At 18.8% G+C, this 25,616-nt stretch overlaps 4 protein-coding genes across 4 annotated transcripts; 3 read left to right on the forward strand and 1 right to left on the reverse strand.

Annotated features, from left to right (window-relative positions):
- Positions 1-1,744: 1,744 nt before the first annotated feature.
- Positions 1,745-6,807, forward strand: SRAE_X000188700 (Extracellular ligand-binding receptor domain and GPCR, family 3, gamma-aminobutyric acid receptor, type B and GPCR, family 3, gamma-aminobutyric acid receptor, type B1 and GPCR, family 3, C-terminal domain and Periplasmic binding protein-like I domain-containing protein; the record flags this gene model as incomplete). The annotated part of the gene is made up of 7 exons (XM_024654030.1): positions 1,745-2,014; positions 2,060-2,380; positions 2,465-3,339; positions 3,389-4,277; positions 4,352-4,415; positions 5,190-5,457; positions 6,699-6,807. 7 exons carry the CDS (start codon positions 1,745-1,747, stop codon positions 6,805-6,807), a joined length of 2,796 nt encoding a protein of 931 aa, XP_024499357.1.
- Positions 6,808-9,262: 2,455 nt separating this feature from the next.
- Positions 9,263-9,778, forward strand: SRAE_X000188800 (Protein of unknown function DUF2650 family-containing protein; the record flags this gene model as incomplete). Its single annotated transcript, XM_024654041.1, has 3 exons — positions 9,263-9,441; positions 9,482-9,602; positions 9,656-9,778. 3 exons carry the CDS (start codon positions 9,263-9,265, stop codon positions 9,776-9,778), a joined length of 423 nt encoding a protein of 140 aa, XP_024499358.1.
- Positions 9,779-10,625: 847 nt separating this feature from the next.
- Positions 10,626-10,882, forward strand: SRAE_X000188900 (Hypothetical protein; the record flags this gene model as incomplete). Its single annotated transcript, XM_024654052.1, has 2 exons — positions 10,626-10,646; positions 10,703-10,882. 2 exons carry the CDS (start codon positions 10,626-10,628, stop codon positions 10,880-10,882), a joined length of 201 nt encoding a protein of 66 aa, XP_024499359.1.
- Positions 10,883-11,585: 703 nt separating this feature from the next.
- SRAE_X000189000 (Zinc finger, BED-type predicted domain-containing protein) lies at positions 11,586-13,958 on the reverse strand (the record flags this gene model as incomplete). The annotated part of the gene is made up of 4 exons (XM_024654063.1): positions 11,586-11,698; positions 11,747-13,105; positions 13,146-13,249; positions 13,333-13,958. The coding sequence occupies 4 exons, from the start codon at positions 13,956-13,958 to the stop codon at positions 11,586-11,588; spliced, it is 2,202 nt and encodes a 733-aa protein (XP_024499360.1).
- Positions 13,959-25,616: the final 11,658 nt, after the last annotated feature.

Here is a 25,616-nt window from a genome sequence, read left to right on the forward strand (position 1 = left end):
ATTCATCACCTAATCTTTTTGAGATAGGAAAAAAAAATTAACTTTAAATAGTCCTATAATATTGAAATTTTATTCTTCAATAGTGACAGTTTCCTGTATTTGAACTTATTTTTGTCTCTTCTTAACTAACAATTCTCCAGGGTCACATATTTGTAACATCTTCAAAATTAATAGTAGGTTAAGACTAGAAAAAAGTTTCAGAAACAAAAATAATCCATCTCTTTTATTGGCATTTAAATGTCTAATATTGCATTTTTGTTTATATTATCTTATCTCTATGAAGTATTAGAATTGCAACAAATTTTTGTATTTATATCAAAATTTATTATTTGATTAAACTAAACACTATTTTTTCTATAACTTATAAATTTTATATTTCCTTTTAAAAAAATTTACATTTAAAAATAAAAAAATTATAATTTAAAAATGTTTTATGGTATTTTAAGTAGCTTTCTTACTGAAGTTAATAAAATGGTAAAGATTCTATATAGTTTTATGGAAAAAAAGCATCACCATTTAAATGTTTCATTTGTTTTATTATTGTAAAAAAAAATTCTATATTCTTTATCACTATTTAAATTGACATTGTTTTTTAAAAATATATCTAAAATGTTATATATTCTTTCATAAATATAATTGCCAAAATTTTTTTTTTTAAAAATACATTAGCTTTCTTTTAAATATTTCATTTTACAATATATAATAAATGATTTAAAAATATATATAATATTAGAACAAAAAAATAATTTATTACTTGTTAATAATGTGTTACAGGTGTAATAAATATAAAAAAAAAACAATATATTATTCTTTTATAATAAATATTATTTTTATATTTAATTTTAGTCTTTTTTTTTTCTATAAACTTTTATAAATATAATGTTTATAGATACAATTTCATAAACATAAATTTGTAAAAAGATTAAGAGCTAATATTAACTTGAAAATAAGGCCATTTAGGAGACCATGTCTTATATTTTTTGTTTATTCCTATTCCTTTATCTACCCTTCCTTGACGTAACTTATTATATTTATACACTCACGTTTGTCAGTAGTACAAAATATAGTACACTAACATACTAACACTTAAATTTCTCGATACATCATTTTAGCTTATTTTGATTCACTGTTTCTATTTTATTTATTTTTTTTTTTTTTTCAATAATTTTATATATATATATGTACAAAAATATTAAGTTTGGTTTCTTCATTCGCCATACAAACATTATTTATAAATTTGTTAACATATCTATTGACTTTTATTAACAATGTCTTATTATTTCAAAATTATATTTGACGATTTTACTAAAAAATTTTCGATTATATTTACTTTTAACTATCTCAAGGATTATGTATTTATTATAGAAGAATTTAAATTCAATCAACAAGACAAAAGCTGTCTGAATAGAAAAAAATTATGGAAAAAAGAACCAAAAATTGATATAAACTTTCATGATTTATATGATAACGAATGAAAATTAATGAAAAAAAAGAAATTTTTTTATACATTTAATTTTTTATTTTTAAAAAATAAAAAAAAAAACCATTGCTAATCTTATATTAACATTATTACTAATCTTCTCAAATTTTAAGAGAGTATCAATTAATTAACTGATAAACAACTTTTTCTTTCGTATAATCAAACTACTCCAACGATATATTTTACTTCTCGTTTTTTTTTTATACCAGTGTTATTAGCAAATCAACTTAACAAATATTTTAATTTAGCATCTACTTAAAAAAAATGTTCATTAAAGAAACGTTTTTTATTATATTATTTGTTATTATTCAATCTTCAATATACACATATTCATTTAGTTTCTTTAGTAATTACAAAAAATGTAGATATAGTAATGATAGTAATAGTAGAGAATCACTTTCTTTAGGTGTTTTTCTTCCTCAATATTATAGAAAGCAAATAGAACCAGCAATTGAACTGGCATTACGTCATGCGCACAATACACCAAATGTCATTCCAGATTATTGCCTTAATTTAATATTTAAAGATACAGAGGTAATATTATTATAATAATTATTTATTTTAATTTTAATATTTTAGTGTAAAACATCATTAGGAATGAAAGCATTATTTGATCTTATGAGTCGAAATACAAAACCTGTTGCAGTTTTTGGTGATGTTTGTACTAATGTTAATGAACCTGTTGCAATGACTTCTGGACATTGGGATTTATTACATTTATCATATGCTGAAACACATTCCAAATTTGCAACTGCTGATGCCAATGAATTATACCCAACATTCTTTCGTATGGTTCCTGGTGATAGAAATGTTATTGCTGCAAAATGTCAAATGATTTTACATCATAATTGGAGAAGAGTTGGAACTATTAAACAAGCTGATGATGCAAGATTTTCATTAGTAAGTTATAATATATACAATTATTTTTTTTTTCTCCTAATTTTAAAATATACTATATATGTATATATATTTATTTTTTTTAAGGCTCATGAATCTTTAACAACTAAATTAGAAAATAATTATGGAATTCGGGTAGTATATACTGCTGGTTTAAATTTAGATGAATTAGAAAAAGTTTCCTCAGAGTTAGATGAATTAAAAAGTCGTGATGCTCGTATAATTATTGGAGATTTTGATCGTCATTTAGCCATAAAAATTTTATGTGAAGCATATTTAAAAGAGATGTATGGTAATAATTATGTATGGATATTAGCTGGATATCATAATGAAACATGGTGGGATGTTACTTTTGAAGATTCAAATTGTACCAAAGAACATATTCTTAAAGTATTAGATGGTCATTTTTCAATTCAATTTGCTATGGATAGATACGATAAGAAGACTAAATTAGTCAGTGGATTAACTGCAAAACAAACAGAAAATGAGTTGCAAAAAGTATGCAAAAATGTATGTAAAAATAATATTTATTCTAAATATGCCTATGATGGTATATGGACTTTAGTTTTTGCATTAAATAAAACATTAGAAAATGAAATTGATGCATCAATTGAATTTGACAGGGATACATTTTTATCTTCGCTTCATAAAAGTCGATTTGAGGGATTAACAGGAAAAGTTGGTTTTGAAAATCATGAAAGATTAGGAATAATAAATATTTATCAATTTTTAAATAAATCTTATCATATGTTTGGTTATTATGATGGTATTGATGATAAATTGAATATTCTTAATATTACTAAAAAATATAATTGGATAGTCCCACAAGATGCTACTATTGTTGTACGTGAAAGACAATATGTCAGTAAAATATTAATATGGATAATGAATATAATATCTATAGTGGGAATTTGTATTGCTCTCATCTTTCTTGCTATTAATATACGTTATCGTAATCATCGGTATGTTAAAAATATATATTTTTATATTTATTTATTTATTTTATTAAAGATTTATTAAAATGTCTAGTCCAAATATGAATAATTTAATAATTTTTGGTTCAATATTAGCTTATATTTCTGTTATTCTTCTTGGTGTTGATACAAGAATGGTAAGCTCTGATAATTTAGTACCATTTTGTCATGCAAAAGTTTGGGTTCTTTGTATTGGTTTTACATTAGCTTTTGGATCAATGTTTTCAAAAACCTGGAGAGTACATTCAATATTTACTAATATACAATGGAATAAAAAAGCAATCAAAGATTATAAATTATTTTTAATTGTAGCATGTATTTTAGCTATTGATATTGTTATCCTTGGAATATGGGCATTTTTATCACCATTTTCATTTAAAATAATTGATCAACCAAAAATTCTTTTAAATAATTTAGCAATTGTACCTGAATTAGAAGTTTGTCAAAGTAATAATAGTCTTATATTTCAATTATCACTTTATGGTATAAAAGGTCTTCTCATGATTCTTGGTTGCTTTTTAGCATGGGAAACAAGGCATGTTAATGTCCCAGCATTAAATGACAGTAAATATATTGGAATGTCAGTATATAATATAGTTGTAATGAGTGTGCTTGGAGTGTCATTAGCTGTTTTGTTAAAAGAAAAAGTTGATGAAGCATATGCTTTATCAAGTTTTTTTATAATATTTTGCACAACATTAACATTATTCTTTGTCTTTGTACCTAAAATTGTTGAATTAGCAAGGCATAATAATGATCAAGATACAAAAGTATATAGAAAAGGAATGTTAAAATCTGTCACTAACAAAAAATCTGAACAATTTATTAATACTTTAAAAAAAAATAATAATGTTGTGGAAACGAATAAACAAAAAATAGAAAGAATTGAAAAAGAAAATTTTGAATTAAAAAACAAATTAAAAGAAGTAAGTTTTCCATCTTTTTTTTATTAGTTTTTTTTTCCACAATTCATTTTTCTACTAATTAATTTTTATTTCAGTTATCATTAGAATTATGGTCATTAATAGAAGAATTAAAAAAGCAAAATTTTTGCAGCTTACATGGTAATGTCTCTTTTTTTTTTAAAAAAAGAATTATAATATATAAATATTTTGTAATTAAAAATATAAAAGTAATTATATTGCGCTAGTTTAATAATTAGTTAAAAAAAATATATAAAAATAATATTTTAAAAATATAATTAAAGTTAATTTTCGTTTGATAAGATTTTGAGGTAAATGTTGTATTAAATTTTAATCTTGCTTTTATTACATCAATACCATTACATCTTGTAGTATTACAACAGCAAAATTCAGAATATAAAATTTGACTTCGGGACATTTGATAACGTATTTGCATTTCTTTATAAAATGTTTGTTGAATAACAGGATCCAATTCTTTATCATTTAGACATTTTGAGTCAAATCCACGACTATTACAATGAAAAACTGGTGTACAGAAACGATCTACTAATTCAAGAAGTCTCATTTTTTCACCTCTAAATGCAACATATTGATGATAACAGACCTTAAAAATATATATTTTTAATATTTATATTTTAACATACCTCATTTATTGCGCATCTTTTAACATGTTGTGGTGTTTTATTGGTATCATCATAACATTCTGTTGTATGTTTTGGATTTCTAATTTTAGAAGAATAAATAGATTTTATAATAATTAATATGATAATGTAGTATTTGATAGGATAAAAAAAATTCAAATTAAATTTTAAAAAATTAACCATTTTTTTTAATTTTTTTTTTGTTAAACTATAAAATATTTTAATAAAAAATTTTAAATATATATATAAATATTTAATAATATTTTTTTTCTAGGATCATACGATGAAAAAAAATTAGTATTTTTATACAATGAAGGGGAAGAAGAAACTAAACAACTATTAGAAAGTAGCAACTCTTTTGTATACGATATATCATTAAGGAAAGAAGCAACTATATTATCACATAAAGGTGATAATGTAAAAACAAAATTGTTAAGTGATGAAGAGAATAGTTTAGAAAAATATAGCAATAAAATAAAGGCTAATAGTAAAGATGAAAACGCTGTTAAAGACTTTTTACCAGTAAATGAAGCAAACATCAGGTAACTTAAGTATTTATTTATTATATTAGGTTTTACCATAACTAAATTAACATGTAAATATAAAGGGATAATATTTTATTATATAAAAGTTACAGGAAATAACTAGGATTTGTTATTATTATATTTACAAATTTGTAAAAAAACAAACAAATAAATCAACGAAGCGCAATTTTTGGGTAAAAAATAATTTGATAAATTTTTTTTAATTTTACTTTATATTTATAAATTCTACTAAATATTTTTTACATACAGCTTTTATTTATTTAAAAATAAGGCATTGTTATTAAATATTACAAAAACTATTTAACCAACAATTTATAAGATAGAAAAATTTAGCTTATATTGTTTATCTCTAAAATAAATGATTAAATCATTTTTTTTTAAATTATTTCAATTTATATATTTTAATAAAAAAAAATATTAAATATTATAAAGGTTCTAATACATTTAATATTCCAGTAAATATATATTATTTTCTTAGTTATTATTTAATAAATTTGAAAATAATGTTTATATAAAAAAAAATTTATCCATAATTCTTCTCATTTTTGATAAGTTCTAGTGAAATTGTATATCAAAAATAAATAAACAAAATGACAAATTAGACTTTATAATTTATGAATAATTTCTGCTATGTTTATCTAACTTTATATATTGTATTAGATAGCTTCAATTTAATTAATTTAGTAATATTTTAATTTTATTTTTTTTTAAAGGCTAACTTTCTTAAATCTATATTAAAAATATATAGGAAAAAATTGATATAGGTGGATAAGAAGATTTTTAGTTTCAAAATAAAAAATACATTTAGAAATCTTTTAATAGTACATTTTTAGAAATGAAACGGAAACTATATTTAGCTTTTTGAGATTAATTCAAAAAAAAAATTTATAAATAATTTTAAATATTAAAAGTAGTAAAATAAAATTTTAAACCAAATTATAATGAATAATAAGCATAAAATTCTTTTAAAATAATATTGATAAATCTCTTATTTCTTTTTTCATAATTCTAATAACAACCTATACAATTATAATAATTCTTTTTATTCAATGGTAAAAGAAAAATTTATAAAAAGGGCATGGTATCTATTTCAATTAATTTTATGCTTATTACTAACATCAAAACAAAACAAAAAAAAAAGAATCCTTTCTTAGATATAGTTTTAATTATTTTTAGATAAATATTTCATTAAAAATTAATTTTTATATATTATGATAAACTAATTTATTTATTTTTAGTCCACAAAAAATACCTTTAACTTCAAATGTCAATTTATCACCAAAAAAAGATAATTGCGAAAATTCATGGCCATGGTTGGATCCAACGCAACATATTACAATGCTATAAATTTTGATAAAAAAAAATTATTAATATGATCTGATTATTATAATCATGAATAATATCTTGCCTAATAAAATATGTATAAATTTACATATTATTTTTTTTTCATTTTTATAACAAAAAAAAATGAGGAGTGCAAAAAAATATAATATTTTATATTGTTATTTTAATGTTATTTTTTTTAAATATCCTTACTTTTTAATAAATCATTTGTAAAAATTTTTTTATATTTCTTTAAAAAAAAATGTTCTATTAAACTCAATATTATGATTGTCTAAAAACATTTATGTTAAGAATTAGTAAAGAAAAATTTTTAGTTATTTTATTGAATTTTATATTATAGTAGGTCAAACTTTCAATTTTATCCATGTCGTTTTGTCTTTTATCGATATTAAATATATTTTTCTTTATAATTTTAGTGAATTCAATAAGATATAATAAAAAGAAATCATTTTATAAAATTGAAATAACTTTATACAATAATTATAATATATATCTAAAATGAATAAATATTATTTAAAATGACATAATATAAGGAAGATGATAGAAAAATATTCTTCTAATTTTGTTTAAAATTTTCCCAACATATACTACTTACATTTATATCATGAGCCTATTAAACTCTTTTTAAAAGGTTCATAATATATAAAAAGATTAATTATTCTTTAATATTATTTAACATTCTTTTAATAATTAATTAACTTTTAAATATCTTATTAGAGAAATAAATTAATAAGTCAGGTCAATTTTTATTAACATTATAGTTTGTATTTTGCAATTTTTCTCACTAAAATTTATTCTAATTTTATAATCATTATAGAGTGCATTTAAAGTTCTAAAATAATTTTTAAATATAGTATAATTAAAAGTAATACATTAACTTTTATCTTTTTTTTTATAATTTTAAAAATTAATTTTGACAAAATATTTATTTATTTATTTATTAACACTTTATTAAAATAATATATTTTTATAAAATAAATTTTATTTATTTTGTTATCAAAACAAATAAAAAAAAATTTTTAATTGTTATATAATACTTATTTATAAACGATTGTTTTTAATTTTATCAACATTTGACTATCAAAAAGGAAGTTATTTTATTATGATGCACTTTTATTTTCTCAAATTTCTTTATTAATATAAATATTATTACTTTAATATTTAACAATTTTGTTATTTACTATAAAAATAACAAGATTTTTTTTTTTTTTAATAATTTTATCTTTAAACATGTACACGTAATTGACAAAAATATTTGGAGGTTACCTTTAACCCGTTAATAGTGTACAATTTAAATTTCTTTTAATTATCAGATACCAGTTTCAGTTTGGATCTGGTATCTTAATCATCAAATATAGAAAAATGTATTCAAAAAGCTTAAATTTATTTTATTACTATATAATAAGTGAATAGAGTAAAAAAAAATTCAATATTATAAGACAAACATATAATTTATAAAGCTAAAATAATTAATCATTTTAAAATTTTAATTATATTAAAAAAGTTAAATCAAGGTTCTAATTTGCTGATTGTAACCTTTTTGCTTTTTATTACTGAATAAAAATAATTATATAATAAACAATTTGTTATACTCCTGGATACTTATCATAGCATATTTATTAAGTTGTTGTTTGATGTTAACAAAGTTTAAAACTAAAACAAAGCATTAATTGTTATTAACGTTCATTATTTTATAATAATAAAAACAAATTTTTTTAAACTAAAATTTATTTTTTTTTTTAATTAATTGTAATAACATATTTTTTTTTCCAATACTAATTAATGTTACTCTAATTTTTGATATACACAAAATATTATCAGATAAATTAAATTTAAAATATATAGTTTAAATATCTCAGACATATTCTATCACAATTTTACCTATACCTATCCTAAATTTTTCTTTACAATGTATTATCAATAATGTATATTGTAAAATGTATTTATATGCAAAAAGTTACCAATAATTTCTTATGGAAAGATTCTTCTATTGTATAAATTTATATATTTCTTTTATATTCATAACTAATCCTTCATTTATCTATTTTCACTTTAAAAATAAGTACATTTTTCATACAATTCATTTTTAATATAATTGCATTTCCATTTAAAATATTTTTTTTTGAAAAATAAAACAAAAATTTGTTGAATATTTGTTTGTTTTTTTTATTAAAAATAAAACCTAGTTTTTTAAATATAATATTTAAAGATTATTAATAATAATATTATGATTATATACAAACTTTAATTCTTAAAATAACTTAAATTTAAAAAAAAATTGTAGGGTAAAATATTCTTTAGTTATGTCCACTTGATCCACATTTTTGAAAATTTATTTACATTTATTTTTCTTATAATAAAAATTTTTTTTATATATTTTATTTCAATACAATTTTTTATTCATTTATGAACTATTGCAGGTTTTAATACTAAAATAGAAATAAAAAAATAAGTAATTATGTTTAAATCATTAAACAATACTAAACGATATTTGGTCGCTACAATTTTAGCTATATTAAATATTCAAATTCTAGCAATATGGGATGATATGGTACCATTTGATAAAAACTTGCCAAGGCCGTTAACATATGATGATAAAAATTTTGGTCAGTGGTGTAGAAATTTTACAATAAATCAGTATGTTATTTATATATATTTTTTAAATTAATTTTTTAAGACATGTACAATGCCCCGAAGCTAGTCCTATTCATTGGTATGTTTGTTGTGGTCCCTCTGGAACTGATTGTTGTTTTGGATTGCAAACACATATATATATATTAGGTGGTGGTTTTGTTTTAGTATGTTTATTTTTTTAAAATATTTAATTATATAATATTTAAAATTTTTTTAGGTTATATTTATTATAGCATTATATTCATTATACCTTCAATTACAAATATCTCGGAAATTGAAAAAAACAACAAAAAATGACAATTTAAAGTATTACAGTGTAAAACCACAAAATTGTATATAATATTTACATATACATAGGTTAAATATTCTGGGTAAAGTTATTTAAAAAAAAAAAAGTAATTCTTGCAATATTATCATACTATCATTCAAATCTTTTACATTCGAAGATATTTACTTTTATTGAAAAAAAAAGACCCATACTAAATCAATTAAAGATAATCTATTTGTAATGTTAATATTAATTTATGCAAAATAATAGAATCCAACATTAATTATTCATCTTATATTCCAGAATTTTAATTTTCGGTTTTTTTTTTAAATATTTTTTTATATATTTTATTTTGGTTTTTTTTTTATTAAATTTAAACATATTAAAAAAAGTGCATTTGTAATGAAGAATGTCAATAAAATGTTATTTTTTTATTCGTGTACTAAGAAAAGACAAGATATATGCTTATATTATCAATATTTGGAAATTATCTAGAAATAACATAAATTTTTTATAATATGTATTGTATTAAAATGAGAAAAATATTATGTACATTGTATTTTATATTTACTTGATAATATTTGATACAGTTTGAAAGCTTTTATTGATCACTGATAATAAAATATTTTATTTCAAACATTTATTTTATCATTTGTCTTCTTGATATTAACTTTATATATATATATTTATAAAATCGTTTATTTGCCATTAATATCAAAGTTCATTGTTCCTTTTCAATAATAAACATTCTTATTAGATAAAGTTAATCATTTTTATATAAAATCACATCTGTTCTTTTTTGATGATATATATTATGTAACATAATATTATTCAACATTCAATACATATAGATATATTTATTAAGAAATTTATGGGATTTATAATTTTTTTACTACTATTTGCATTTCTTTTTGCTTGGATGCAAATGATGCATAATATTGTAAGTTTTTTTTTTTATTCTTTAAATATTTTATATAAAAAATTTATAATTATTAGGTAATGGATATCGCAAACTACCTAGTTATACACAATCCTCATGTTAATAATTGTGAAAAAAGTTTTGTTCAATATTTAGGAATAGTTATTCAAATACTATTAATGATGTATCTAGCTGTATATTTTGTTTTTGTACTATCGCCGGAAAATTTTTTATCTACAACGTATGCTGAAGAATAAATTTAAGAAAATTATTTTGCATTTTTTTTTAATCTTTAATTTCTACTAATAATATATCACAAAATAATTTATTTTTTAATTTACACTAAAAATGATATAAATATTTCATTTTTTTTGAAATAATATCATTCTATTAAAATATTAACGCAACTAAATAAATTTTAAGTAAAAAAATTTAATTATAATTACAGGATATGTTTTAAACATAAAATAAAAAATAAAATATATATATATACATAAAAATATATATATAAATAAGATTGTTAAAATAATTTTATTGAACATTAATGTGGTTATCTATAAACTAAAATTAATATTATATCTATCAATTGAAAATGAGAATACAAATAAGACATGCATAACAAAATTGAAACATTGAAATGCACAATAATAAGACATAAAATAATAAAGATTAAAAATTTTATATTACAGAGTTGTTGTATGAAAGAGTCAGAGGCAACTTTTGATTGCTGTATATTAATATAAAATATGATATGAAAGAAAAACATAGAAATATTTTAATTGTTAATTTGATTTTCAAATTCAATATTTACTGGGATTTTTATTTAGTAATTTTATGTTTTATTTTGCCTTCAAGTTTTTCATTCTATAAAGCTTTATACTTTTAAATATTGTTATATTTAAATAAAAATGGATTCATTGTAAAATTGAGTATCATAAATTGAAAGCGATATTCCAAATATTATTCTATTATTTGTTCATATATCTGATGAATTGCTTCTTTATTTGAAAGTGAAAATTCAAATGGTAGGCAATTTGTTCTACCAATTAAAGTTAGTTTTTCCCAATGTGTAACTAAAAATATAATTAATATACTTTTTTTTTTATTTAATAATTACTTACCAATAAAAGTTATTGAATGTAAAATATTGAGATACTTAACTATTTCTTTCATTGTATATTTTGAGTGTATGCTTTCATTTATTGAGGTATTTTTTTGATCATTTGTAATTAATGAACTTACTTCTTTATTATTTTTTACGAATTCCGTTATTAATAAAATACTTTTAAGTAATTTAAAATTAGAGGTAGTATCTTGATCATTATCTAATGATTTTAAAAATAAATGTATTCTTTCATCATTAGATACATCTGAATCAACACTTGAAACGGATTCAGAATCTGTACCACCTTTTTCTTGATCCCTTTCATTAATTAAATCAATTGAATGTGTAAAATTATTTGAAATATATTGATTTCTAACAGAATTAATTAAAACAGAATTATTTAAATTATCATGAACAATTTCTGGTGATGATGTTTTTTCACTATCTTCATCATTACTATTAAATGTAGGTGAACTATCACTAAGATTACCATATTGAATATCATAATTTTCAGTTAGAGGTATACCATTATTTGATATTGTTGATGAAGTTGTTCCAACACTTGTAACAGTTGCTGTTGGTGAATGCATTATTGAATTATCAATATTATTATTGTTTTTATTAAAAATACATGGTAATTGAGCCAAATTATTAGCACTATGAAATTGTGAAGAAAATAAATCATTTTCATTAACTTTTCTAAGAAGTAATTTCATTTGTGACAATTCAGGAAGTTCATAATTTGGAATTATGTTTTTAATAAAATTAATAAATCCTTTACGATACAACAATTCTGGTTCAATATCATCCATTGAACACCATATAAGAATAGCATTAGTTATATTTTGATTATCCAAAAAACAGGATTTTGTTGATTCATCAAAAATTCCAACTTTGCGACACCTTTTGTTGTATTTTCTTTTTTCAGGAAACAACTCTTCATCAGTATCATTAGAGGTAGATGATAAATATAATAAACTATTTCCTCTTTGTCTTTTTTGATTTAAACAATTTTTATTTTCATTATCTTCTTTTAATAAATCTGGAAAAAGATTGAGGTCTAAAGGAATGTTTACATTTTTGACAGAATTAATTGTATAATCTAAACTTTCATCAACAGGTTTCAAATTATCTGGACTACTACTATTTAATTCATTTGTTTTATTGACTAAAGATGATAATTTATTTTCCTCTTTTTTAATCAACTTGTTACTATCTGGTTCATTTTTAGCACTTATTTTTGCTGCAATTAATTTTATAAGGCTATCATTACCAATAAGATTCTTTTTTAAATCATTTTGTTGTTGTTTTTGTAATTCAACAATTGCTGTTGATGGATCTTCAAACATGCTTTTTATTGTCTCATTTTTGTCATCTAAATATATAATATTATAACTAGATAAAGATAATCCTACCTAATTTTCCAACTTTTTCAAGCATACTAGTTAAACGAGCTTCCTGAAGTAATTGATATTCATCATGATGGCAACTTCTAAGATGTCGTATCATACCTGTTGTACTAAAATAATAATAATAAAAAAAAACAATAATAATAATAATTTTTTTAAAATAATATAATAGATAATAATAATATTTACTTACCTACTATTTGTAGCTTTTATTGTTTTAGAACAAATTTTACAGGTAGCAGCTTGTTCCTCTGAAGATGTTAATTCATCAAAAAATCTCCAAACTTTGGCAGTTTTTTGTGTTGTTCCACCACGTGAACGATGACCTCTTCTATGTGAAACTGGAGCAGATGATATATTTTCAATTTTATTTTTAGAAATATTATCAAAAGAATTATTATTGCTAACAAATGGTGTTGATAAAGAATTATTAAATATTAAATTAGAGTTATTTCCAAGTAAATTAAAAGGTTGTACATTACTATTACATTGAATAGTATTTAAAATAGTTTGATCCCATTTATTTTCAGAAATAAGTTTTCTAAAATTTTCAACAATTGAATTTTGATGTTCATTTGATTGATTCATATAAAATTTTTGGAGATTTCCTAAAAAATTAAGATGTGCCATAGGAACATTTGTTAATGTATTATTAGAGTTATTAATATCCAAAAGTTGTGTAGGATTGTTTGTAGGAATATTAAAATTTAACTCATTATTTCTATTAGGTGTTTGTCCATTTATAGATTGATTGAAAAAAGAAAATGGTAAATTAGAAAGTTGATTGGCAGGCATTGAATTATTAATTCCGTTAAACATAATATGATAAGAAATTTTTCAAAAAAAAAAAAAACTGTACAAAAAAATATTTTTTTAGATTTATTTAGTTAAATATTTTAATAGCTTTAATCAGATACTAGCATTAATACCTATAAGTATTTATCACTTTTTTAATTAATTTTAATAAAGAAAAATCGTAATAATCAAATAATATAAAATGTTAAAATAAATAAACATTACTAATTTTTTTATTCAGAATATTAGTGTTTAGTAATATTATATTTAAAAAACTCAAGATAAGAGTATTTGCATATAAATATATTATGGAATATAGATTGAAAATATTAATCTCGTTGTTATCAGTTTGTTAAAAAAATAAAATAAAAAAATATGATACGAATTAAATTTGTATTAAGAGATATTTTTCATTACTTTAAAATTTTTATATTTATACAGTATACAATGGTTCTACTATTTTATCATTATAGAAAAAGAAAGAGATATATATTATGGGATATATGTTTTAAAATATGTATGTACCCTTAATGATTGCTATCAAAAGTCATTTGTTTGACATTTATATAATTAAACAAGATAATCAAGCAATTAATTAATAACATTAGTAAAATTTATACCATAAATTAATAATTTCATATACTTATTCAGCTATTTTTAAACAACGAGGTGTATCAAAAAGAAACTAGAGATGTAACAAAAATAACTGATTTTATCCGTACAAAAATTCTCAGTATAGTAAAAAAGTTGTTTATCAACACAATAAATGGATTTTTGATTTATTTAATTCTATTTCTTGTTAAATTTACTTTTTACTTTAAAAATAAATAACGAATATTAGCCTAATGTTATGTAGTCACACATCCATTCATGCGTTCTTTTAATTTTGGATTAGATAAATCAAAATTGCCTTAGGCAAAGTATGTAAATAATTATAGCTCTACAAGCTATATCTTAAAAGAATATACAAATGATCTTTTAAATGTTATTTTATATAAAAAAATAAATTTGTTTTTGATCACTAAGCTATATAAAGTATGCTAATAAACTACTATATTTCAAAAAAAAAAATAAATGGAGCAATATTGTATATTAATAATATTTACAATAATAATCTACATATGGAATCATCTTCAAAAATCCGGTTATCAAGTGACTCATTCGGTCAGTAACTTGACTATCTTGATTACATATGTTTCAATGGACAAGTGCTGTATAAACTCGCTTTTTAGAATATTATTACTATATATTCATACTTTAGCGGTAATATTGTTAATTTTCTTAATATGTATTTTTAACTATAGTCAATGTCAGATAATGAAAAAGATACAAACATTTAATAGCCGCTGGCTCTGGTATTTTTATAATCTCAAGGATTTTTGATTTTTATTAAGATTAATCGGGTAACTATTGCATTTATTAGGTGTAACTACATGAAAATCATGTTAATAGTTTTTTTTTTTCTTAATATATACAAGAATATGTGTAAAAAAATATGATGCCGTCAAAAATTAATATTTAATGTTTATTATAAATAACTTAATATAATGTAAATCTTTTAAAACTTTAAAGTAGTCAAGAAAAATTAACATAAAATAAAATTAAAATAAAAAAAATGTAACATGTTAATTGACAAAATTTTATTTTATCTTTACAAAATAATAATTACAATAAGATAAGAGAATCGTAATGTATTTACAGTCATTTTAGCTATAACAAGATGTATGTATGTATAAATATTTTATGTAAAATAAAAAATAATATAAAAAAAAGGTGAATTACCAAATAAATAAAACATTTTACGATACTATGATTAAGTCACCTTTTCCTGAAACTAGAATTTTTCATATAATATAAGAATGTGGAAATTTTTAAACGATTTGCATGATCCAAACAACAGATGTGTTGAATTGAAAACAATAGTTGCATTTTATGAGGGAGATCACATAATAGTCTAGTGATAAAGATTAATAAATACAACATATATGACAACCCTAAGACTTATTTTGAAACGCAAATTTGACAAAATAGATAAATTGTATAGATGTATGGAAAGAAATGTGTATATTTTATTATTAGATAAGTTCTAATTAAAAATTATATCAACTATAAGAATTTAAATAAAGAATGATACAATAGAAATATGAATAAAAATCTTTTAAGGTATAAGAAAATATTAATAGTAGAACATAATTTAAACTATTAGATAAGAGTGACAATAATGTAACATTATTTATTTTAAAATTATTTATAAAAACTGTAGAATTTTATTTTATTATAAAAAGTTAATTTATAACTAATTAAGAATAACATTTAAATTTCTTTTTTTTTTTAATAGATATATAAATTAAATAATACCCTTCTTTTAATTGTAAAATTTGTAAATTGTATAACTGTTTTACCAAGAGCACAGGATAAGCTGGTTTTACCTAGTATTTTAAATTTCTAAGGATATTATAATGTATATATATATATAGAAATATATTTATGTATATAAATAAAAGATCATTGAGGTATCCTCGATATTAAAAAAAAAAAAGAAAGATGCTATAATAATTCAACTTGTCATCTCTATTAAAAGTGCTCATTCATAATAGCGTAAATTTCTATTAGATAATAAATGTATTTACACAAAAGCTTTTTTAAAATAAAATGATAAAAACAAATTAAGGATAATCAAGGTGATTGAAAATTCCAATGATAACTATGAATAAGCTGCTTCATTTAAAAGTAGTTTACTATTATGGATAATAACAGGTGGAGATATAGAAATAAGTTAACATGAATATTGTTAATTATATGTTTCATTAGAAACTCCTTTATCATTATTATAAACTACTTATATTTGTTAAATTTTTACCAAACAAGCTCACTTGAAGTTTTGTACTATAAATAATTAGTTATAGATATTTTCCAGGTTTGTAATATCTTTTTACAAAAAAAATAAATAAATAAATAATTAAAAACTATAATAACCTATTTTTTTTTTCTAATAATTATTATCTTACTATATATAAGTGGTCATTTTAATAAATATATAATTTATTTGAAGCTGTTTTGAAAACATTATATTTTATTAAAAAGAAGTTATATGTCTTAATTGCAACAACTTTTAGGTATCATTTTCTAATTACAACAACTTAATAACATTTTAAACTAATTCAAAACTTCTTCTTATATTTGTAATATATCAATAAAATACATGTTTCAAAACAAATCAGAAAACTCTTTTTTTTAATAAATAATAATATATATTAAAGATAATTTTTATCAATGATATCTATTATATATATAAATATATATTCTTATACATAAAAAAAAAATTTTAATGCTTTTACAATATTGTTTAGTATTTCAAAAAAAAAGACAAATAAAATGTGATGTATATAAATGATATTCATAATGATCTAGTTATCTTCAGGTTTCATATCTTTTTTTTTGGTGAATATTTTGGTTCTAAAGAAAAAATATTAGCGATGATTAGAATTGAATATGCTAATGAAAGAAAGATTATAACTATATATTGGAAGATTAATGACAATAAACAAAATATGTTATACTACAGAAATTAATTTAAAATACCGGAATAAAACTATTAATGAAACATGTATCATAGAAAAAGTAGTACTTTTTTTTATTACTTATTATCTTAAAATATATTTCTTAAAGTTTCATATCAAAAAATATTTTTGATGGACTTAAATATGTCATCATCATCATTGAATTTCAAAAAAATGCATTGAAATAAAAAGTATCTGATAATATAATATTTACAATTTTTTTTAATATTAAAAGTTTTTTTTTAAACATTTTATAAAAATTATCTATCTCTTATCTTTTACTAGATGCTCAATACTTGTACTTAGTATTGTGATACTTCTTAAAATGTCATTAAAATATTATGATCAAATATTATGTTTTTTTAAATATTAAATAAAATTATAGCTTGTATAATAATGAATAAAATAAAATAAATTAAAAATATAATAATAATAATTTTAAATGAAATAACAATCATTTATAAATAAATCAAGAATTTTCCAAGACTTTTAAATTTCAATTATTCATTTATCTGTCATCATTAAATTTTACCAACTGGTCAAAACAGGAACAAATTTCAACAATCTTTACTAATAATAATTAATGTAACAAAGAAACATGTTCATCAAAATGACAATGATTACATAATAATATATAAAAATTAACATAAATAATTATTTAAGATACAAATACATAAAAGCTGTAAAAAAAGGCAGTATATTTATTACAATATTATAAAAAAAAAAATTTTTTTTTTTCTTATACTAGTTAAATATGTTTGATTTTACAGTTTTATTCTTTTATAATCAAAGAAAAAAAAAACTATATTTATATAATGTGCTTGTAACTGCTCAACACCATATAAATATTATAAAGTAAATAAGTGGATATTTGAAGTTTAATTATATAATAAATTTAGAACAGCTTCTTGAACGTTGTTTGAATGAAAAAAAAAATTTATTTAACCATTAAATACTAGTCAAAAATAACTAGCTAGATTTTTTTAATAATAAAAATATATAATCAAATTGTTATAATTTTTATTAATATATATAAAATCATGTATATTCAAAAAAATGAATATTAAAATGATATATGGTAAAAAAAAATAATGAACTTTATGTTTAAAGTAATCTGTTATAAATAATCAAAAATTTATGTAATCTTAACTATAAATTATTTTTTAATGAAATTGATATATTTAAAGCAGTAATTAAATGTATAAACATTTTAAAAAATTTAAGCTAATCTTTTGTCAAGGGTCAATTATGGTTATTAATCTTATAATCACTACTTATTATAACATTGGCACACTTCAAATTTTTATCTATGCAACAGATCTCAATAGTTCATATTTTTAATGTATATAAATTTACATTTAAATAACCTAAAAATTTAAATATAAATTTAAGATTTTTCAATTCCCTCCAACAACCTACTTTTAAACTTTTTTTTTTCAATAAAATAATTAGGTTCCTATTATTATATTATTTTACTATGAACACAGAATTAATAAATCTTACTTTTTTTAGAACAAATTTAAATTATTAAGTAATAATAAAATAGTTATATTTCATTAGTCATCAACTATGAAAGACAGTAAAGATATATAAAATTTTTTTTTTGATTCATAAAAAAAAATCCATTTTATAAAAAGTATACATTAAATTTATTAATTTTTTTTAATAATTTTGTATACAAAATTTTATTAATACATTTATTAATAAAATATTGATAAAAAAAATTGTTTATAGTAAAGAAAATGCAAATATTAAAAAATAGAAAAAAAGATGAATTTTACCTCAATATAGATAACATGAACAAAAAAGATAATTAATAAAATGCTTATCAAAAATTAACATTTACATAAGATCATTCATATAATATTTCATTTTTTTAACTTTAAATTTTTTATTTACATAAAAGGGTAATTGAAAAGTCGGATGATATAATAATATGATGCATAAAAAGTTTAATTAATGTTAAATATATTAAACTCTATTCTGAGTCATTTTTGTCTTTTAAGATTAACTATTAATGTTCAAAAAAAATAGTGACATAACTACGATAACACTGACATACATATATCTTTTATTCTTATTTCAAAAATAAAGCTCAATAGGTACCGTATATTATTACATTAAATAAATAATAGATAGATGATAGAAGCAAGAGTTAAATGATTGTTTCAAAAAAGATTGTATTAGTAACAAAGCACAGGCGTGTCATGATACAAACCACAAAAATGGCAAACAATAAGAAACCAAAGTATTAAAGACATCTGTAAAAAATTAAAATGTATGATAACAATGAAAATAGATATTTGATTTATTTTTATGTTTTATAAATTAAATTATATTGTTGTTCCTCTATTAATTCATTTTCTAATAAAAATCTATTAAATAATTTTAAATATAATTGTTCAAAAAAAGATATTTATTAAAGTTTACTTCCAAATATTTTTTGTACTTTTTTTTTTATTTATACTCTTATATTTTTTTTTTCTTTCTCTTCTTTTTCTATTTAAATATAGCAATAATATTAACAATGAAAGTAAAAACATGTCATTTTTTTTAAAATGGACTAGATTTATCCTATCCTTAAAATTAATATTATTTAAAAATATATATCTATTGAAGGTCATCCAAAAAGAAGATACCTGTCTTGGAAAACATTTTTAAGGATAGACATGAGGAGAAAACATTTAAAAAAAATAAACGTAATGAGGCAAACTGTAATAATATTCTTGTTTTGATCAAAAAAAAAAATTAACATATATTAAGAGAAGATTGACGAGTACTCACTCCATCATTTTGTTGTTTGCTAAAAAATAATTATACAACACAAAATAAATAATTGTAATACAATAGATAAAATATTTGAAAACAAAACAATAACAAACCAAATCTAAGAAATAGTTAGAAATAGGGACTTTTAAAAAAATAAATAAAATTAAAAATTATCATTTATTTAAATTAAACAACGATTCTTATCTTTAAAAAAAAATTATATGCATGATGCAAACAATAAATTTGTAATGATAATCTTAAATTATTCTTAATATTTACAAAATATTTTTAATAAACATATATACTTATTATTAAATAATAAAAATAAAAATAAAAAAATTTGTAAAAATGAATGATGAAAAAATGAAATATATATATAAAAGTTATAAAATATTTAATTTTATAAGAATTTATCCTAAAAACATTTTTAATTTTTAAAAATTTTTTACTATCATTATGCCATCTTTAAAGGTAACAAGCCGTAAAAATTTTACTATTCATTGAACTTTATATTTCTATAAAATTCTAAATAAATCGGTACTATCATAAAACAATAAATTATTTAACCTATATTATTATTACTAAACAAAAAAAAAAAGATGCAATAATATTTTATATTCAAAAAAAGTTACATTTTAAGATATTAAATGTTCATATTATATTATATGATTTTTATAATAAATAAATATATGTATATAATAAAAATTATATTAAAATATTTTTGTATAAAGGAGGCAAAAAAAATAATAAGAATGACTAGATTGACTCTTCATCTTATTCTTCTTATTTCAGTAATATATAAATGAAACAATGAATATAAAATAATAATAAATTTAATTACACATGTTAATAAATCAGTATATATCTTGCAAATTATTGTAAAAAGTTTTAGAATTAAAAATTTTAAATGATTTTACAAAAGTATGTTCTTAGCAAAAATAATAATGTTAATATACATTTTTACAATGTCTTCTAAAATATGATGTATGGATATTATTATATTTATGTACAGATATTTATAATCTATAAATTGTTTCCTTTAACAATTATCTTTTTAAAAATATAACTTTTCAATTATGATAATCACTTTTATAGAATTAATTATGTTGTTTATGTAGAAGTCTTTTAATAAAATTCTTTTATATCCATACTTGTTTTATATATAAATTAATATATATTTGTATATAATCTCGATCTTTATAATAATATAATAAAATATTATGAATAAATTAATTTTTGTAAAATTAATAATAGAATTAATAAGAATTAATATATAAATTTTTAAAGAATGGTCCAAAATCATTTTAATTATTATGTAAAATATAATATAATAAATAATATTAAATTTTATAAAATAAAAATAGTAATAAGAAATTATTTAAAATAAGGTTGATACATGAATAATTAGATGGATCACTAAAAATGAAATTTTATGAGGATGTGTATACCTTCTAAAAGAGGTGATCATCAATTTAAAAATGTGAATTGACGATATATATATATATAATATATTATATTGTATATATATTTCACGTTTTGCTTTAATTTTATAATATATTTATATTATTAATAAACCATTTATTAAAATTGCCTTCAGGATGCACTTTAACGATAAATTAAAAATTTTAGAATTATAAAATAATATATATAAGCAAAAAAATTATTATTAATCTTATTGTATTATATAGAAATTATTTATTATAAACTAGTTAGAAATTAAAATTTTTATATTGTTAATAAAAATTTTTACATTATATAATTATAAAATTAAGAAAAAAAAAAATGTTAAAAAAAAATATTATACAATTACGACAATGTGAAACATTAATTAAGTGTAGAATTATTTTATTCAAATAAAGGTAATATTTTAAATTGTAATTAATTCTTCAATTCTCGAAATTCCTTTTTAACATTATTATAGAACAAAAGAAATATACTTTTTATGTGTAATGTCGGCAAAAACTAAGGGAGTTGAAATGTTAAACAAAGTCTTTTGTCTCGTTGACAAATTTAACTCATTATCAAATAAAATTATTGTGTGAAAAAAAAATTTATCTTTTCTTTATTTTAAATTTATAATATCATTAATTTAACATGGCATACTAAATTATTATCCTTTAACAAAAATAATTAAAAAATATTACCTAAATTTTAAGTATTTTTAAGTAATAAATAATATATTGCAAATTTAAAATTAAAATATATAATTTATATGTATAAATATATTATACACATAAATTTTATAAATCAAATTGAGGTATTTTTATTATAATAAAATAGAAGAAAAAAAAAAAGTTAGGTTAAACGATATATGTTCTTAATAATAAATTATTACATTTTAAAATGATTTTTATAAAATTTAAAATTTAATTGTTACAAATAATATATATATATATATATATACATATATATAGAAATGTATGCAAAATGAGTTAAATACTTATTACCACTGGTTATCTCATCTTATGATACCGTTGTTGTGAGTTTCCAATTTTCATCTTTATATATGTATATATTTATTTATTATTATATATAAATTACCTTTCATCAAAAGTCAGTTTAAAGAAATGAGATAGAGGTCTTCTATACAAGAAGTATCTGGATAAATGGTATTATCAAGTAATCTAGATTCAGATTTCCATTTAATATTGTAAGAACAGAAGAGAAATGGTGTACTATATAGAGGAATTAATGGTAATAGATAGGGATGAATGATTATTTAGGCAACAAAGGCATTCAAAATCATGTTGTATGAAGATATAATTCTGTACCTTACTGCGAGAATGAAGAAGTCTCATTGTGAAGAGATTAGAGAATTAATAAAACTAGACTCTTTAATATATATAAATACATAATATATGTATGTATATATATGTAAATTTTTTCATAATGTCAAACTTGCCAATGGTCAATTAATAAGCGATTGATAGAATGTATTATATTATGACAGTTCTCTAAAATCAAGAATATTATTATATTTCAATATATTAATATATTTCAAAATTTTTATTATAACAATTTATTATTAAGAAAAATGTATAAAATTAAAATTTAATATTATTAATAGCTAAAAAAAATATAGATTTTAAATAATTTTATATTAAATTAAAAAAAATTTTTTTTTCATTTATATATTATTTTTTAGCCGATTGAAAAAAAAATTTAATAGAAAGATAATAATTAGGATCAAAGAAAAATATTTGATTGCGGCATCAGATTAGTTTGGAAAATCTCTTATAAAAATCATACAATTTTTTTTTTAAATATTTACCATTTAATTTATTTAATGTAAATACTTTAAAATAAAAAATATTTTAAGGTTAAATCATTACAAAAGTGCAATGATTGTGCTATTAAAAAATGAGATAAGTAAAAGATGAAAAAAAAAGATAGATCAAACGTTATAATTGTTAAAATAACTTATTTGAATATTTTTATTACAATATATAAACATATTAAAATGAATAATAAAGAAAATCATTTTAGATGAGTATAAAAAATAAAATGAATAGTTCATTCGATTTGTTTATTTATATATTGATAATAATGTTTCATTCTCAAAAAAGAACATTCTACCATACACTTTATTTATATTAGGTTTTTCTTTCTAATTTTGTTGTATAATATTGTTTTTATATTATTTATTATTAAAACAAAGGTGGAATGCACAAAAAAAAATATATTATTTGAGTAGTTTTACTTTTTTTAAACTTTACAAAAAAAAATTCTTTTTTTTTTTAAAAATACAGTAAATTACCAAAAAGTTTATGAAATATGCTTATAATAAAATGATATGTTGAGAGAGATAAAAAAAATAATAAAAATCATTTTTTTTAACAAAAAATGTTCTAGTATAATCAAATAATAATTGTAAAAATCATCTTTAATTGACAAAAAAAAAGCTTTGCACAAAACAAAATATTTTATTTAACTATTATCTGTTAAAACATATGATACTTTTATATATTAATGGTAGACTAAAACTTTCAATTTTATAAAATAATTTTTGATGCTTTTATGATAATAAATAATTTAATATAATTAAAATATTTATTTGGAATCAGATTAGATATATTTGGTAATTAAAAAAAAATCAATTATAGTCGTTCCAATTTATTTTTAATGTTCAATAATATAATAGTATATTAATATTTATATATAGCAGTTTTTCTATTAACACAAATAGTCAATGGTATTGTTTAAATAATATTTTTGTATAAAAATAAAGTTTGTTAAAAAAAATTTTAATATTATATATAAATATTTTTTTACATTTATATTCCAAAAATTACAAAAAATAAATTTTTTATATATTAATTTTTAATCAGTCAAAATATGAAAGAAACTAACATGTTTTAAATAAAAAGAATTTTATTTTTAATAATATAGAAAATTTTATATGGTTACAATCATTTCCCCTAAAAATATAATTTTTCATAATTTTAATATAATAGAAATGTCAATTCAGTAAATTTGAAAAAAGTTATTTATTTTAAAAAAAATACAAATATTTTAACATCATTACAATAAACTATTGTCCAACTGATAAATTTACTTCATCAAAATAGCCACAAAATTTTAGATACACTATTAAAGTAACTTTAATTTATTTAATAATCATTAAAATTTATAAACATATATTTTTAAAGAAAATAATCAAAATTACTTATTCTCAAAAAAAGTTTTTTATTTCCAGCTTAACTGTCGTAATAATTATAAAACAAATATTTAATTCAATAATGATATACATATAATTTTAAACTATAAATATAATTATATTTTTTTAACAATAATTTATTTTTGATAAAAAATTTTTTATTTATTTACTTATTTCAAATAACGTTATATTTTTTTTTACATGATATGTTTATTAATAACTCGTTAATTATTTTAAAATATGTTTAGGGCATGTTATTTTGTCAATAAGAAAAAGTTTACTTTTTAAAAAAATCATTTGTTCTATATGAAAGAGTCAAAAAAGTAGGTAAATATTTATATGTACTTTTTTATATTTCAACCATTATAAATATCATAATTTTGAAATATTAAAAATAATTTTAAATTTTACCTTCAATATCAAACATTTAAAATCTTTCAACAATACTGAGTATTATTTTAATAAATTAATGTAATATTTTAACATTATTAATCATTTTTATATCACGCAATATTTTTTTTTATAATTGTAGAATTATATAATAAAGTTATTATTTTTCTTGTTTATATATTTTGATAGGAATTAAATTTCCATTGTAATCAGTTTATTTTCCATTTTCTATAACTAATACTTTAGATATTCTGAAAAAGATTGTTGAATATCTAGCTTATTTGTTCTCAATTTATATTGTTAATT

Source organism: Strongyloides ratti, scaffold srae_chrx_scaffold0000003 (genome assembly GCF_001040885.1).
Source record: "Strongyloides ratti genome assembly S_ratti_ED321, scaffold srae_chrx_scaffold0000003".
NCBI classification, from domain to species: Eukaryota; Metazoa; Nematoda; class Chromadorea; order Rhabditida; family Strongyloididae; genus Strongyloides; species Strongyloides ratti.